The sequence below is a fragment of the Chrysemys picta genome, chromosome 20, assembly GCF_011386835.1.
Source record: "Chrysemys picta bellii isolate R12L10 chromosome 20, ASM1138683v2, whole genome shotgun sequence".
NCBI lineage: Eukaryota > Metazoa > Chordata > Testudines > Emydidae > Chrysemys > Chrysemys picta.
Window position 1 is genome coordinate 24,648,343 of NC_088810.1, and position 16,868 is coordinate 24,665,210.

Consider the following 16,868-nt stretch of genomic DNA (forward strand, 5'->3'; position numbering starts at 1 on the left):
CTGCTCAAGGATCATGCCGCTCTTGGATTCCAGGGCCGAGAGCTGCTTTCCAGGGCCTCTACCTCCCACAGAGCAGCAGCAGGGCTCCTGATGGGCTGCGAAGGCTGGAGCAGGGCATTGCCGCTCCAGAGGCCCTGGGCTAGTGCAGCTCGTGTAGCGCCCAGACGGGCTGCAGGTATCCTCTGGGAATGAGCCAGCCCGTCTGGCTCAGTTTCTCCGGAGACCCTTGCCCTTCCCATCTCGGCACTGAGCGGCTGCAGGAGGGACCTGCGCTGCACTCTCAAACGAGGCTCGGGGGGTGATCTCTGCAGCATCCCTGTCACTCATGTCCAGTACAGATGGTGCAAATCCACTCCAAGGGGGACATTCAGCATTACGTCCCCCAACACACACACTGCTTCGTCACGACCACAAACGCAGACACACCTGGAAAGGTGCCTGGTTCTCCCCAGGATTCTCCCCTCTGGAGGAGCTCCCACCCCAAGGGGACCTACCTGCACTTCCCGTGTGTGGTAGGCAATGATCAAGCCCAGTAAGATGACGGTGGACAGGCTGATAAGGCATTTCAGGGCCAGAGAAAACATGGACTCCTGTAGGACAAGGAAGGAAAAAGCATTAGGGAAGTGAGGGCCAGGAAGGGGTCACCCCATCCCCACCCCACCGAGACATATGGGAACTGGGTCCATGGGCCAGGGCAGAGGGGAATGCACGGGCCTTGGAGAAAGCAGAATGCCTCCATCGCTACAGGGGAAGCCGCAGACACATGGATATCACAGAGCAAGGCATGAGGTGGAGGCATCTGCCCACCCCACCCCTGTTCCTGAGCCTGGAACATCAGCACATGCTCTACCTACCCTCCTCCCCCCACCCACACTGCAGGCAGCTTCCCAGAGACACCTGCTGTCTGGCCCCTCCCCACAGCCTCAGCCATGACTGTACAGCTCCTCCAAGTGCTTCCGGAGCAGCAACCCCCCCTCTTCTCCCCATCTGGAGGTCACTTCCACTCAGTGATGGGCCACCCAACCGAGAAGAGCGGGGGCCGAGCACAGGGTGCCCCAGCTGAGCATACTAAACAACAATACCTGTGCCTCTGTGACCCCTTCTGCCCCAGGCCCTCCAAGTGCGTCACAAACACTAATTCATCCTGCCCCCTTTTCTCAGGGCAAACTGAGGAACAGATGGGGTGAGTGACTCACCCAGAGCCACATGGCAAGTCAGCAACAGCTGGGAAGAGAACCCAGGAGTCCTGTTCCCCTGTGCCCTATTCTAGCCACTAGACAACACTGCCTCCGGGCCGCGGCAAGAACCTGAGACTGACGCTCCCTACAGTGACCACTAGATACTGCTCCTCGGAGAGCGGGCAGCCACAGGCGCTCGGCTCGTCTGCACCCCGCGGCGCTGCGAGAGCGCCACATTCCTTTGGGAGAGTGCACGGCACTGTGGCAGGAGGGGTACAAGCGGCCGCCTGGGCGCAGCTGGTGAGCTGGGCTGACAGCCCAGGAGCAGGACGGGGACTCTGCAGCCAGGAGAAATGAGGCAGCCAAAATCAGAGGTTCTTTGCAGATGATGTGATGGGGGCTCAGAGCTGGGATGGGCCATTATGGACAGCCCCTCTATCTCACTGCACCAGCTTGACCCCACCCCCCAAAGGTGCCCCTCGCCCTCAAACTGGCCATTGCCCCACCCCACACAGCCACCCCCGGCTACGGATTCACTCCTAATGGAGTTCAGGCAGCTGGTGCCGACAGTGTGGCCCGGTGCCTGGGGAACAGTCAATACTGTTTATACGTGAGCACTGGATGCAGCCTCACAAGTTACTGGCCCCCAGCCATGTGTTTTACAGCGGGAAGTCTGAGGCTGTAATGACACAATCCATCAGCATGAAGGGACACATCAAACCACCACTTCTTGGCTTGTTTTCGCTGTTGCAATTGGGAGGAAAAGACAGCTCCAAGGCCCCCAAGTTGAAGCCTCAGCGTCTGAACGCTAAGGTGTGGGAACAGAGCCTGGAGACCCTGCTCATCACATACATCCACCCAGCAGGGACCATTGGCGGAACTGGTGGTGCACAGGACACAAAGGCTAGTGCAAAGCTGGTGCAGTGGGTAGGATGCTGGCCTGCGGTCTAGTCCCTGCTCTGCCGCAGAGGCCCTGGGTCAGTCTGTTCTGTGACTCAGTTTCCAGTCTGTAAAATGGGGACATCCCTTCCCTCCTGCCCAAGGCTGTGAAGATAAAGGTGCTCGCACACGACACCACTGCAGGCTGTACACCTACCAGCATGTGAATGCCCGAGCTCAGGGGTGAAAGGTGCTGACTGCATGCCCCCATGCAGGCAGGCAGGCCCGAGGAATAGGGGCCCAGTGTGCAGTGCCCCAATCCTGCTGAACGGACTGGGCCACCAAGGTTAGCGGCTTCCTGAGGCCAAGGACCCAGCTGATCTCAGTCACACAAGCAACAGAATAGCAATAGTAGACCCCCCCCCTCATGCCTTCCTCCAGGGATCTCAACCCTCCTGCTTCAGGGCACGAGCCAGCCTCTCACTGGCAGTCAGGAGGGAACTCCCCTGGAGGCAGATTACCACATCACTGGGGGGGGGTGCCTTGCACCTTTGAAGCAGGTGGCACAGGCCAGTGAGATGGGGACTGCCCAGCCCAACACTCCCTGTCCCTAGGGTCTCAAAGCTCCACCCCATGGTGGGAGGGAAGTACTATCGATCCCCTCTTTACAGCTGTGCCAGCACCCTACTTGGCTACAGAGCCTGACCCCAGGCAGCCCATGCAGCAGCCGCTGCACACCAGGCCCACCATCCAGGCTAGTGACCGCAGCCACACGGCTGTATCCCGGAACAGAGGCCCAGGAGACTTACAGAACAGGAATCCGACCCAGGTCCCTCAGGGCCACCCCCACAGGCCCAGCCGTGCCGCTGCATGCCAGGCTACGTGAGCAGACACTGGACCAAGGGGGCCACGTCCCTGCGCCTCCGGGGGCTCAGCAGCTGGGAACGTGATGGTATTGGCATCGATTTGCCGTCTGGAAGAGCAGCCCTTTCTTCAACGAGGTTTTTAATCGAATGCTGTTGGATGTAATTACGTCTCCCCTCAGCCGGCCAGGGGATTCCAGCAATCTGCTGAGAGTCCGCATTAGCTCTGTAATATGGCATCCTAATGGATGGTCTAATTAGATCCTCCTGCTAATCAATGCTATGTAAATTAAACCAGCCCTTGGTTGCCCATGAGCAAAGCGGCTGCTTCCAGACCCTAGGTCTCTGCTGCCTGGCTTCCCACCCCACCCTCCAAACAGCACTCCCCCAGGGAAAGGCCAGGCAGCCGCACCCCTCCCTTTCCTCACGGTCTCACTTCCTACCCACTCCCTCCTTTTCCTCTCCGTGGGGCTGAGGCACGTGCGACCCCTGCCCTGTCTCGCCCACCCCCCCCACCCAGCCCTGGATGGCTGCCCTGGGGCTCTAACTGGCGTCACTGCTGGGTAGTGACGGACCTGGGCCAGCTCCAGCCAACAGAGTGATGGGAAGAGCTGGGGCTTGGCGCCCCAGCACAGCGTAGGTGTTGTTAGTAGAGGGGCTGGTTCCTCTCCCGGGGGGACAAGGGCCAGCAGCGAGCGTTCGGATGATTATTGCAGCTATCCAGTGACTCTGGCTCACCCAGCACACAAGAACCCCGGGCAATTTCAGTGCCACACAACCTGCCCCTTCCCCCCAGCAACAGGGGAGTTGGAGCCTGGCTTTTCCCTGACTGCCCCGGATGCTCTGAACACCTGGAGCCCTGTCTCCACCTCCCCAGCCCTTCTGCAAACCCCACACTGCAGCCAGCTGCCCCCTGAGGGCCTCCTGCCACCCTCCAGTGTTTATGGCTCAGCAGCCCCCATATTTCACTCCAGCTGACAGAGCCAACGTCCTTCGACGCTCTCAAGACAAACAAGCTTCTGGGTGACTTGCTTACAACACCGAGTTCCTCCTATTCCAGCCTGACTGTCTCATGCAGCACCAGGCTCTGCTAAGCACAGGGCTGGTGCAGTCAGAGCACTCCTGCCTGGGGCTTACAGGGGCAGCAGCGCTCGGAGACCCCAGCTGCAGGGTGCTCCCTACCGGCCAGGCTTGCTCAGTCACAAGAAAGACTAAAGGTGGAAAACCGAGGGAACCAGCAGAACAAGAAGGAACTGTCCCAGAGCCGGGACCCCACTGGGGTCACGAACCCCACAGACAAATACCAGCCCCTCCTTATTATCTGCATTGAGGTAGCACCTGGCGCTGCAACCAAGGTGGGGCCCTGTTGTGCCGGATGCTGCAGACACAGCAAGGCAGCCCCTGCCCGACGAGCTCCCAACAAAGGCAGGGTTAATCTCCCCATTAGCAGAGCTGGAACTGGAACTCTCAGACTTTCCCAGCAAGGTCAGCATGTGGGGAGCAGAGCTCTGTAGATCATCTAACCCCACCTGTGGGGGTCAAGCACAGGCCCTCCGGCCCAGGACACCCACCCAGGGAGCCTGCTAGACCCAGCAAACCAAGCCCAGCTTTCCTGAGTTGTGAGGCATTAACCACAAGACCCTCCTTCCTCTCTCTCTCAAAAGTGTTGCAAAGGGGGGCAGAGCCAGGGATAAGCAGGGCAGAATCTACCCTGGGAAAGGGACCAGGGGGGCTGTCAGCAGAGCCCCAGGACAGACCCATTGCTACAAAGGCCTCGGTAGTGGGTCTCCCTTTGCCTTCCCACGGAGCAGGTCTCTGCCAGGGCCACTGGTGCTAATGGGGTGGCTTGGCTTCTCACTGCAGCTGCCGGAAGGGAATTTCCCATAAACCCAACAGCAGCGCCAAAGGAAATCGGGGCATTTAGTGGGATTGTTCTAAGTGCCAGGAGATAAAGAGGCCCATGGGAGAGATACAGACAGGCAGAGAGTGCTGACAGATGAGCAGAGAGCAACAGCTGATGCCTCATGGAGAGTTACCCATGGAGCACTGCTCCTTTCCCAGGGAAGTTCCCGAGCAGGCTCCGCTCCGTGGGCAGGCTGCGGTGGAGGGTGGAGATTCAGGCAGGGAAGCCCTTCTCCACTAACCCCGTTTGGCTGTGCTGAACGGTTGAGGAATCCCGTGGCTCATGAGCTGAGCATGTATGCAGCCATCCACCCTCGTGCAGCCAGTGCTGGGGAAAGACACAACACACCAGCCCTGGGAGGCCAACCTCTGTTAATACATCAGGCAGAACAGCCCAGACAGCAATGCCAGCTTCCCTGGTCAGTGCGCTTCAGCCTTGCCAAGCAGGGACCGGCCCAGGGGCGAAGGGGAGTTCTGCCTCAGACACTCAGAATCCAAGGCCAGAAAGGACCCTTATCTGGGCTAGCCCCCTGCATAGCCCAAGCCAGAGAACCTCACCCAATGACTCCTGCATCCAGCCCAGAACATCTGGTTCAGCTGGAGCGTGTCTGGTAGAAAGGCGTGCAAACCTCCCCCCCATGACAGGGACTCCCCCGCAACCCTTGACAGGCTGTTCTGGTAGTTCGTTACCCTCCTGTGAAACAACTGCACCTTATTTCTAGTCTGAATGGGTCTGGCATCAACTTCTAGCCCCAGACCCTGTTCTGCTTTGGCTGGATTAAGGAGCCGTTTATCATCTGACATCTCCCACCCCACCCCCGTAAGTACCTGCAGGTCATGGTCAAGTCACCTCTTAACCTTTTCTTTGTTCAGTGAAATAGCTTGAGCTTCCTCAATCTGGCAGTGACGCAGGTTTTCCAGACCTTGACTCCTGGACCCTTTCCAACTCTCACCATCCTTTCCAAAGCGTGGACACAGTATTCCGGGACTGGCCTCGCTAATGCTGTTTACAAGTCACACCACCTCACTTCTCCACACTCATCCAGCCAGGATCGCATCAACCCAGCCGTGGAATCCCACGGAGTGTTTCTACCCAGACTCCTTAGTCTGTCTCAGTCACTGCCTTCCAACCTACAGCCCCTAGAAGTGCTATTGTCTTTGGCTGGATTAAAATGCATGCGAGCCCAGCACAGCAGGTGCCCAGGTCACTCTGGAAATGGCCAGTCCCCATCACTATCACATCTGTCAGCAGAGAAGCCAGTCAGTGGTGCTTTTTAGGATGTTCACTGGCCTGACACCACCAGCTTGTTTCACATGGGCTGCTGAAGAGCATAGTCTAGTGGCAGGCAGTGTGGCCTAGTGGATAGAGCCCAGTGACCTATGGGGGATCCCCCCCTTCCCTTAGATCCTCCCTGGGGCTCTGCCTCCCCCCGAGCATTTCAAAAAGAGAGGAAATCGGTCCTAAAAATAACCCGCTGGTACTAACGGGAGCGATATTCTGGGTGCAGCCTGGTGAATAGGCAGCATTGTTCTCCTTCAGCCCGGCAGGGCCATGCATTGTTGTCAGCTTCGCAACTTGGCACTCACCTCTCCATTGTTTGGATAGAATAGCTGGTGCCGAAAGGAGTGCCGGAGACCAAACAAAGGCTATTAATAGGCAGGCTCTAGAGTCCAGCTCCTGCCAAGGCAGCTACAGCTCTGACACGGCCACAGAGCCGCTGCCTCTACCTACCTCTGTGGCATCCAGCCCTTTAGAGATAGCCGGACATCTGGGCAGTCCCACACCTCTCTGGACTGCAGTTTGCCACAAACCTTGTGACGTGCAGGTCTAATGTCTCTCATGGAGACATGGCACCATGGCAAACCAGGCCTTGTTCGCTACCAAATGCGCAGTCATGGTACACACAGGTTGGGATTAAAGGGCATCAGCCCATCTACAGGGGCAGGGAGAGCTCCGGGCTGGAATAGCCAGGGGCTGCAGGCTAGGACTGGGGTGCCAGGGTGGGGACCCCCAAGCCTCGGAGAGTAGGGGGGCTGCAGGACAGGGTTGATGCATCTTGTTAGAGCTGAGCAAGGGGAAACTCACCCTTCACTTGCTAGTACCATAGATTTGCCTTGACCCGGCTGGTTCTTTTCAAGAGCGGGGAATGTCAACGACCAGTCAGAACATTTACATGCACAGAGAGTGACCGAGCCTCAGGATTCAGGGTGACTCAGCACCTGTAGGGGTCAGGTAGGAATCTCCACTGCCACCTACAGAACTGCACAACAGAATGACTAAAGGGAGTGGGGCTGGGGCTGTACCCAAGGCAGGAGACCACACCAGATGGGCCCGTGTCTGATCCAGTGCCACGAATCCCAAAGCTCCCCATATCAGGAGGGGAAATGCAGCCCCTGCTGTATAGTGTTGAGCATGGCCTGCTGCTGTTCCAGCCCGTCTCCCTCCATGCTGGGCCAGAGCCCAGTTGGCTTAAATCAGCATCATTCCTTTGAACCCAGTGCTGGCCCAGGCCAGGTCTGGCCCACGGTGTCCCACCAATCAGAGAAGAGGGACTGGCAGGGGGCTTTACAGCCCAGTATTATCAGTAGGGTAACCGGGATCAGGGCCCCATTGTGCCAGGCACTGCACATGCAGGCCTCCAGCCACCTAGACAAGGGCTAGGCGATTGCTGTGCAGAGACCACCAGCCTGGTCTCATGGTTTCCTCATTCTCCCCCATCTGCCTCGGGTTGAGAGCTGTCTGGAGCAGGACTGCCTTCTGGTTCTGCGTTTGTGCAGCGCCCAGTGGCAGGGGACCCTGGTCCATTGCTGGCTTGCTCCTTTAAAGAGGAGTAGGTGTGTGTGTGATTTGAAATGGATTTAGTGAAACTAGTGTAGCTTTGTGGGTGGACACAGGCAAGCTACCCCACAAGAAGTGTCCACAGCCCCCTCACACACACGGTCCACCCATCCCCATCCCAGTTTACTAACCCTAATCCTAACCCTTGGAACTTGTGTGTGCAGTGAACTCTCTCCTGAGAGGCCCTGCCCTGAAGAGCTCAGTCTAGAAGCAGGAGACACAGGAAGGGTGGTGGGAGGAGCAGAAGAGGCAGGAAGGGGTTTTGCCCCTGGTCACAGCAGGACTCCTGGGTTCTTTCCCCAGGCCCGAGGGGCCCATGGAGTTGGGAATGGCAGTGCCAGCAGCAGACAGCTATGTCTCTGACCACACTGGAGCTCGTGCTGCCGTTGCGCACCTGGTCCTGGTAGCTGTCCAAAAGAGGCTACTGGGCTGGCTGGGCCCTGGCCAGATATAGGGCAGAGCCCTCACATCCCAGGCGCCAATGCAGCCCACAGCTCGCTATGGCACAAGCCATGGAGATGCCTAATGGGAAGCCCTATTCTAAGCAGGTAAGTGTCACTGTGAAAGGAACACCCAGGATTAACTGCAATTAGGTGTCACTCCTGGAACTGTTCTGCCATCAATTATGGCCCGTTTCAGCCACTGTCTAGACAGTGTTAGCCCTTCACTGCCAGGCAGCTGGTCAGACCAGGAATGGCTGTTAGCTGAGGAGCCTTTCCCGAAGCAGAGAATACAAACACGCCCAGAAGGTTCTGTCAGTGCTGCTGCACGGAGCTGTCCAGGGCGCCCTGTAGGAGGCTGGCAGCATTCATCTGTAGCACCCCACCCTGTGAGCAGGGGTGGATGCTGCTAGGAAAGGGTTATGTGGGTCCTGTGACTCACTGGGCAGGCGGTATGCCTAGTATGCCACCCAGAGACAAGGGCGTGGCCCTCTGGAGGGGGATCAAGAGTGCTAGCTGAGCAATGCTGCAGGACGATCCTTAGGGACTGCCACGGCACGGGGGGAAAGATCGAGCTGAGCTTGTCGTCAGTAAAGGCAAACCCCAGCTCACGCCCACACACGGTTCTCACAGGACAGGCTTGGCTGCAGTCTGTTAACGTGCTAAAATCTTCACTGAAGAGTCCACAGTGCTCGCCTCAGAGCCCCCCCCCCCCCCCCGCATTCGCCTGCCATTGCCAAATCCCACGGGGGGTGCACAGCCACGGGACACAGTCACGACGGGGCCACTAGGGAAATCCTCCTGGTTTCTCTGCCCGTGGGATTCACTGCGCCTGGTTCCGGACCTGCCCCTCCATCACCCTGCTCTCAGGACACACGAAGCAGCTGGGACTAGGTCAGACATTAGCCTGATTGAGCATGGTGGCTTGGATACCAGTCTGTCACCCCCAGGGGCTCGGTCCGAGAAAGGCCCAGCTGTGTGGATGACACCAGCCGGGCAAGCATGCAGAATCCAGGGCACGTTAACATGTCCTTGCCCATTGGAGGAGTCTCAGACCCCCCGCCCCTGCATGCATGCTGCTTTCCAGCTTTAATAAAAAGCAATCCAAGCCAAGCTGGAACAGCCCAGGAAACCGAGCCAGAGCCAGCAACAATCCCCTTCGCCCTCTGGGGCCAGGGCACGGCAAGGCGGAAAGGTACAAGACAAACGATACTTTGGGAAAACCTGCCACACAGCCCCGGTCTTTATGCACCGCTCCCAGCAAAGCCGGCTCCAGAGGGGCCTGGACAGGAAGAGCGAGTGCTGGCTCCCACGCTCGCCCCCGGGAGCGGGCAGAACCGAGATCAACGCCATTCATGGGCAAGCAGAGTCCGGCTCGGAGAGGAGACTAGGACTTAGGGCAGGTGAGCACCCGGAGCAAGGACATGCATGTGCACACGTGTGTTGGGGAGGGTGGCTGCATGGCCCCACGTGTGTACACAGGGTGTGGGGCACAGACACCCCAATGACCAGCCCCTCTAGAACAGGCCCCCCAAACCTATCACTCACCAAAGGGATGGGGGTGCCAGGCTGCCAGGGAGACCACATGACAAGAACTGGAGATTCACAGTCACCACTGGGTGCATGGAGGGGTCCAGAGGCCAGGTCACCCACAAAAGGCCACTGCTCTATGGCACAACTGCACCTGGGAGCCAGCAGCCCTGGGGTGCCGCACCCAGGCTCCAAATCCCAGCATGCAGTGCTCCCTCTTGAGCCAAGTGGAAGGCAAGGTGGCATGCATGGCATGGTGTTCACAAGCAGTCCTACAACACCACACATGCCAGGCCTCGCAGTCCAGAGCCTGCAAACAGCCCTACAACAACACGCCCTACCTAGAACGGGGGTGCTGTCAGCTGGCCCCGCAGCCCAGGGTGCTGTCAGCTGGCCCCTAGTTCTTGGCTCCGGGTGCCACGCCCTGGGCAGTAGGGGCCCTATCCTCCAGCTGGGGAGAGGCTGAAACAAGCACCCGGCATTCTGCTCTCAGCTGAAGGCTGGAGCCAGGCCAGGGCCCAGCACTGCAGCAGCCCCAGACTCCTTCCCCCCAGGAGCACAAAACTCTTCTGCCAGCTCGCAACACTGGCTGCCCCTTCCATCATGGGCCCATGGACACTGCCAGTGAGCTCCGGTGCCTAACACAGCAGCCGTAGAGCAGCCTCGACCCTGCAGCCACACCGGGAGGGGCAGGGAGGGAGAGGGATGGGGACACACCTCAGCAGCCAGGTCACAACCACTCTCATTGTGGCAGGGAGTGGGCAGGACCCCTCTTGCTCAGGGGCAGCCTGCAGCCAGAGGCGGCTCAGGAGGCCCTGGGCCTGGGGGTGTTTGCCCAGGACGCAGAGACGCACGGCCTAGTCTCAGTTTCCCAGCAGCAGGCGCGACCCAGGTTCCTGGTCCCTGCATCACGGAGAGCGCAGCTTCCAGGCCACAGCGCGTCTGGACCGCTGCAGCCAGACCCAGCAAAGGGTTCCTCCAGAGAGCGCTGCCAAAGCCCCTCTCTCTGGCCGAAGCAACCCCTGCTAGTCCAAACCTGCCCCCCCCCCCAGCTCTGCCAATGTCCCTCTAGCCCCATCCACAGCCCCCCTACTATGCCAGCACCAAGTGCTCTTAAGCCCTGGCTGCAACACCTACCATGCTAAGCAACAGTCTCTGAAGATCATATTATGACGAGAGCCAGATACCCCTGTCCTGCCCAGCTGAGAGAAGCCTGGGGGCAGCTGGCCCTGCAGAGCCTTCTCCAGCTTCCATCTCTCCCCTCACTCCCTGGCCTAGCCCAGCTGAGACTCAGTGGGGGCGGGAGGGGCTTTCACCAGATGAAGCACTGCCTTGGGCAAGCAGGCCCAGGAAAGACTCCCTGCTGGGGGGGTGGGGGGGGTGCCAGACAGCTGACCACAGGGCTGGGCGGCATCACCGCGAAAGAGAAATGGATCATTCCCCCTCCACCTTGCTCCCTGGGGATCCACCACCCACAGGCTCCCCTCCAGCATCCCATAGTACAGGGGGGCAAACGTGGCGCACCGCAGCTACCTTCCCGGACAGCAACTGGCCAGACCTTTCCTAGCAGCCGCACCCATGCTGGGCAAACCACATCAGCACCACACAGAAACAAGGCACCAGAAAGACCCAGAAGCCAGCTCGGGGGTGAGGGAGGACAGAGCCACAGCTGTGGGGTCACCCAGCCCCTCCACGCGAGAGCCTTGAGCAAATCTAAGTGCAATTAATTTGAGCACAGGGGATCCTACTCCATGCCTTTGGTGCCACGGACCTCGCTGCAGCAGCGGGTGACCTGAAAGCTCAGCCCACTGCCTGTATATTCCTCTCAAACACCCAGAACTAGCCCTGTCCCACCACCCTCTATCCCTGCATAGCCCAGCCAACAGCCCAGCCCAGCCATGCTCCACCCCACAGATCAGTGCCTGTCTCCCGTTTGGGAGCACTGTGCACCCACCAGGACTTATCAGGAGGTGAGGAGAAATGCCTGATTTTGGTTTCAAGGGAAATGAAGAAAGGCAGGAGCTGAGTGCTGGAGCAGCCTTTCCTCTTCTGCCCCCTCCCCCGCCCCTACAGCCCAGCTCGCTGCAGGAAGCGGAGAGCAGCCCCTTCCCACACAACTCCCTATCTCGCTGCTCCCTCTGTGCCCACGTGACCCGAGCCCTGCCTGGCACCAGCCCAGCTGCAAACCCCCCGTTAGCAAGAGCCAAAGGAATGCCAGGGAATGGGACAAGCTGCACAGATCCCCCTCGCCACACAGCCCAGCGCCTGACCATTCCACCACCCCCTGCCTGCACTGCACACACCCCGCTAGCGCGGATGCCTATTCATCTCCCCTCTCCAGATAGGTATAAATAACATGACAGATGTCTATACAAAGAGTTATTCATATCCCTGCCAGCACACAGCCAGAGAGAGAGAGAGAGAGAGAAAGGGAGCCGGGTGGGGGGTTATAAATAAAACACCCCCCTTCCCAGGGGCAGGGGCACCAGTGTACTAGCTGGGGGTGCCTGTGCCACAGACCGTTCTCTAGGCAGGGGGAGAGTGTGCCATTCACTGCCACATGGGGTGCTGGGGAGCGAGCTGGGACACTGGGACTCACACATGTTGCCCGGACAGGCTCGTGCAGAGCAGCTTTTAACCACACAGGGATCAACTTTGAGCCGAGGGACTTGTCTCCAGCAGCTGGTACTCGAGGGCCCTGTTCAGGGCTGGGGTCGGCAGGGCAGCAGGACCCGCTTGTACATCCTCTGACTGTGGCCCAAACATCCAGCCCCAGGCAGTGTTTTAAAGCAAGTCTGGGGTCACAGAGCCAGCAAAACAAAATAATTAAAGTCAGGACATGAGGGGCACTTGAAGCCTGGGCTGCTCCCAGATTAGGACAGAGCCCCCATTATTTCAGACTTCTTTAAGCACCGGGCCCAGGCGCAGAGCAGCCGCAAGGGTCAAGGGCAATGCCCCACGGAGGCCAAGCAGCCATTTTAATGGTGCCACCCTCCTGTCACGGAGGTTGAAAAACTGCAAACACCCCTTGGCTACTCACCATCCTCCACTCCTCTACCCCACCTCTCCTGCAGGGGGCTGGGCTGCTCCGCCCCATTAGCAGGCGCTTCCCCCACCGGTCGGCTTTGTTACACAGGACCATCGCCCTTCCCCTGCCCGTGAGGGTGGCTCCAAGCAGCAGCAGGCTGAGGGACCACAGCCAAAAATCAAACCCTCCAGCAAGTCCAACAGCATGGAGATCCCCACCCCCAGGCTGAGCCCACCCCAGGGACCAGGCTGGAGGGCTGTCAGGCAGCAAGCAGACAGCTGTGCCCTCAGGGCTGGTGGCTGTTCGCAAACAAGGCCAGAGATGAGGAGCCAGGTGTGACCCCTGCATGCCAGCACTTTCTACAGGCAGCCACCCTCCTCCGGGCCTGAGCGTGTGGAGTCAGGAGAGCCCAAGGAAACAGGAGGGAAAGACACCAGACCTCCCTTAGTTAGGAGGTAGCCAGCCCCAGCCCCCAACCCATTCCAGCCATGGGCAGAGCCCAGAATCCCACGGGGGAGTCACAGAGCAGATGAGCCCTGGGAAACCCAGTCCCACCACTTGCTGGTCCAGTGTCTCCACTGGAGCAGATGGGGGTGGGTCTTTCCTGCCGGGAACGGTGCTACTGCACCTGGGAGGGCTGAAGCCACAAGGGGCTCCCCCCGCACCGAGGCAAAGGCACATCCCTGGCTGCAGGTGAGCCCATAGCAGGATGGCTGGGGATGGGGGCCGCAGCTTTGCCCTCGCTTTCTAATAGGAAGGAAGGAGTATTTCACAGGGCTCAGCCAGCTCCAGCTGCTTGGGCTCAAGGCTCAATCCCCTCTAAGCAGATAGAGCATAGCTGGGCCAGGCCCCCTCTCCCAAAGGGGACAGAGCCAGCCCAGGGGAATCCCCAGCCATACCCAGACAAGGAGCAGGGTCTCTGTACGCTCCCCACACAAGGGGCCCTAAGGCTGGACCAGGGCTACCAGAATACACACAAGGGCAGGTGTTGAGGAAAAAGGAGCTCTGGGGCAGCCAGTCCACCCTAGGTAACAATCCCACAGGACCTTGGCCATCGGGGACTGCCAGGAAGGATGGGGGTCGAGCTGCAGAGGGCAGGAAAGCGGGGATCAGAGAGCGCTCCGAGTGCAGAGGGAACTGAGCACTCAGGCAGTGGCGGGCAGGGGCGAGCGCAGCAGCAGCCGCTGGACTCCCATTGCCAGAGGCATCCCCGGCCCCTGCTCTGCGGCTGGGTTTCACGGAATAACGTGCCAGCCTCGCAACAGCTGCGCCCTGTCTGAAATTAGCTCTACTGAAAATCAACAGCTGAGCAGCACCAAGCACCCCGCCCACCCCATGGGGAAAGCCGGGGGGGGGGGGGGGGGGGGGAGAACGAAGAGAGAACTGACACCAGGCAAATCCCCCACACACCCCCACTGTGAACTCAGAGGAAGCGGCTTCTCCCTCCACCCCATCCCCCAGCTCTGGGCTGCAACAAGTGCCAAGCGCATCCAGCCACCACGGATCCCGGGACCCCCCCTCTGCTCAGTGTGTGGGGAGGGTTCCTGTGCCCCAAGCGCCCCCGGCCCCTCCACTCCGCCAGCCAGGGGGCTCGCTGGGTCCGTGCCCCCTGTCGGGGCTTACCTGCAGCCACGCTCGCTGCTGTTGTGGGGGTGGAGGGAGGACACCCTGGGCGGGGAGAGCCAAGCTGCAGACCCAGCACAGGAAGGGGGCGAGGGATCCCCACCCTGCCAGGTTGGGGGGACGGACGGACTGTACTTGGAGGGTTTCATCACAGGACATAAACATTTCACTGGAGATTGCTTGGTAATGCCTGGCGGTTCCACGGCGCGGGGGAGATGAGGGGGGCGATGACCGGAAACCCTGCCCCGCACCCCCAACTACAGCTCAGAACTCCCCAGCCCCCACACTTTGGAGTCATACCCGGGGGGCCCCCCCCGGGCCCCTCAGCCCCACCCACCTCAGAGTCACACCTGCATCCTGGCCCTGCCCACCTCAGAGTCACACCTGGGGGGGTTCCGCCGGAACCCTCAGCCCCCTGACCCCGCCCACCTCAGAGTCACACCTGCATCCTGACCCCGCCCACCTCAGAGTCACACCTAGGGGGGCCCGCCGGAACCCTCAGCCCCCTGACCCCACCCACCTCAGAGTCACATCTGCATCCTGACCCCGCCCATCTCAGAGTCACACCTAGGGGGGCCCGCCGGAACCCTCAGCCCCCTGACCCCACCCACCTCAGAGTCACACCTGCATCCTGACCCCGCCCACCTCAGAGTCACACCTGGGGGGGCCCGCCGGAACCCTCAGCCCCCTGACCCCGCCCACCTCAGAGTCACACCTGGGGGGGGTCCGCCGGAACCCTCAGCCCCCTGACCCCGCCCACCTCAGAGTCACACCTGGGGGGGGTCCGCCGGAACCCTCAGCCCCCTGACCCCACCCACCTCAGAGTCACACCTGCATCCTGACCCCGCCCACCTCAGAGTCACACCTGGGGGGGCCCGCCGGAACCCTCAGCCCCCTGACCCCGCCCACCTCAGAGTCACACCTGGGGGGGGTCCGCCGGAACCCTCAGCCCCCTGACCCCGCCCACCTCAGAGTCACACCTGGGGGGGGTCCGCCGGAACCCTCAGCCCCCTGACCCCGCCCACCTCAGAGTCACACCTGCATCCTGACCCCGCCCACCTCAGAGTCACACCTGCACCCCGGCCCCGCCCACCTCAGAGTCCCCCCCGGACCCCCAGCCCCGCCCCCCGCGGAGCCCCCCCTGCCCCCCCCGCGAGCCCCACCTTGGAGTAGAGCCCCCAGGAGAGCTCGGTCTCGATCACCATGACGACGATGCCAAACATGCCGAAGATGAGCGCGTAGTCGCTGAGGCGTTTGCGCTTCTCGAAGAGCGCGCGCCGGTGCCCGAGCCGGTAGCCGATGTTCTGGTGCTTCCGCTTGGGCGCGCGGGCGAAGGCGGCGGGCGCGGCGGGCGCGGGGCGGCGGGCGGCCCCCCCCGGGCGCGGCGGCCCCTCGCGGGACACCACGATCTCGGGCGGGCGCGGCGGCGGCGGCGGCGGCGGGCCCGGGCCGAAGGGCTGCAGCGGCTGCCCCTCGGGCTCGGCCTCCAGCAGGTTGCGGCGCGAGGCGCTGAGGCGGCTGAGCGGCTTCATGCCGCCGCCGCTGTACTTGCAGGAGCTGACGGCGATCTCGGTGAAGGGGTTGCTGTCCCGCCGCGGCGCCAGCGGGCTGGGCTGCCGGTGCCGGCCGGCCGCGGGGCCCGGCGAGGGGCCGCCCGGCGGCTCGCTCAGGTTCAGCTGGCTGCCGGGGCGGGAGGCGGGCGGCGCGCCGGGCGAGGCGTGCAGCAGGGACCCGGCCCCGGCCCCGGCCCGCGGGGGCTCCTCGGGGGCCCCCGGCGGCGGCGCCTCCATGCTGCGGGGGGGGCGGGGGGCCGCCTCAGCGCGCGCCCCGCGGCGGCCCGTGCCCGGCGGCCTCCCTCCCGCGCGCGGGCATGTGCGGGGCGGCGGCGGGGGCGCGGGGCGGCTGGGCGCCTTCGCCGGGGCTGCGCTGCGGGCGCCTTGTGCTCGCCGGCCCCGCCCACGCGCCGGGCCCCGCCCCCCGGCGGCGCAGCCGAGTGGCCGCCCCGCCCCGCCCGGCCCCGCCCCTCCCCGGCCGCGGGGCGTCGCCGCGCCTGCGCGGAGCCGCCTGGGAACGGGGGGCACGACGGGAGTTGTAGTTGGCCGCCTGCCCGGGCGGCGGAGGGGCGGGGCTTAGGGGCGGGGCGGGGCTGTGCGCGTCGGCTGGGGGCGCCCCGAAGGGGAGGGGCGGGGTGAGGCGAGGGGGTGCATGGTGGGGGCAGGGTGCATAGGTTGGGTGCATGGTGGGGGTGGGGGAGTGCAAGGGTGGAAGTTGAGGTGGGGGCAGGGTGCATAGGTTGGGTGCATGGTGGGGGTGGGGGAGTGCAAGGGTGGAAGTTGAGGTGGGGGCAGGGTGCATAGGTTGGGTGCATGGTGGGGGTGGGGGAGTGCAAGGGTGGAAGTTGAGGTGGGGGCAGGGTGCATAGGTTGTGTGCATGATGGATCCAGCGGGTGCACGGTGGGGATGGGGAGTGAATGGGTGGGATGGGTGCACGGTGACCAGGCAGCAAGTGTGGAAAATCGGGATGGGGGGAGGGGGTAATAGGCACCTATATAAGACAAAGCCCCAAATATTGGGACTGTCTCTATA

At 61.7% G+C, this 16,868-nt stretch overlaps 1 protein-coding gene across 2 annotated transcripts in view; it reads right to left on the reverse strand.

Annotated features, from left to right (window-relative positions):
* Window positions 1-16,252, reverse strand: part of KCNN3 (potassium calcium-activated channel subfamily N member 3) — a 73,206-nt gene extending 56,954 nt beyond the window's left edge. The window contains exons 1-2 of one of the 2 annotated variants that reach the window (XM_065574374.1): window positions 15,446-16,252; window positions 495-590 (exon numbers count right to left, since the gene is read on the reverse strand). In XM_065574374.1, the coding sequence (XP_065430446.1) occupies window positions 495-590; window positions 15,446-16,072 (723 nt within the window). In that variant the 5' untranslated portion in view covers window positions 16,073-16,252. The remainder of the gene's footprint in view (window positions 1-494; window positions 591-15,445) is intronic. The other variant, XM_065574373.1, reaches the window with a different exon arrangement.
* Between the last annotated feature and the right edge of the window lie 616 nt (window positions 16,253-16,868).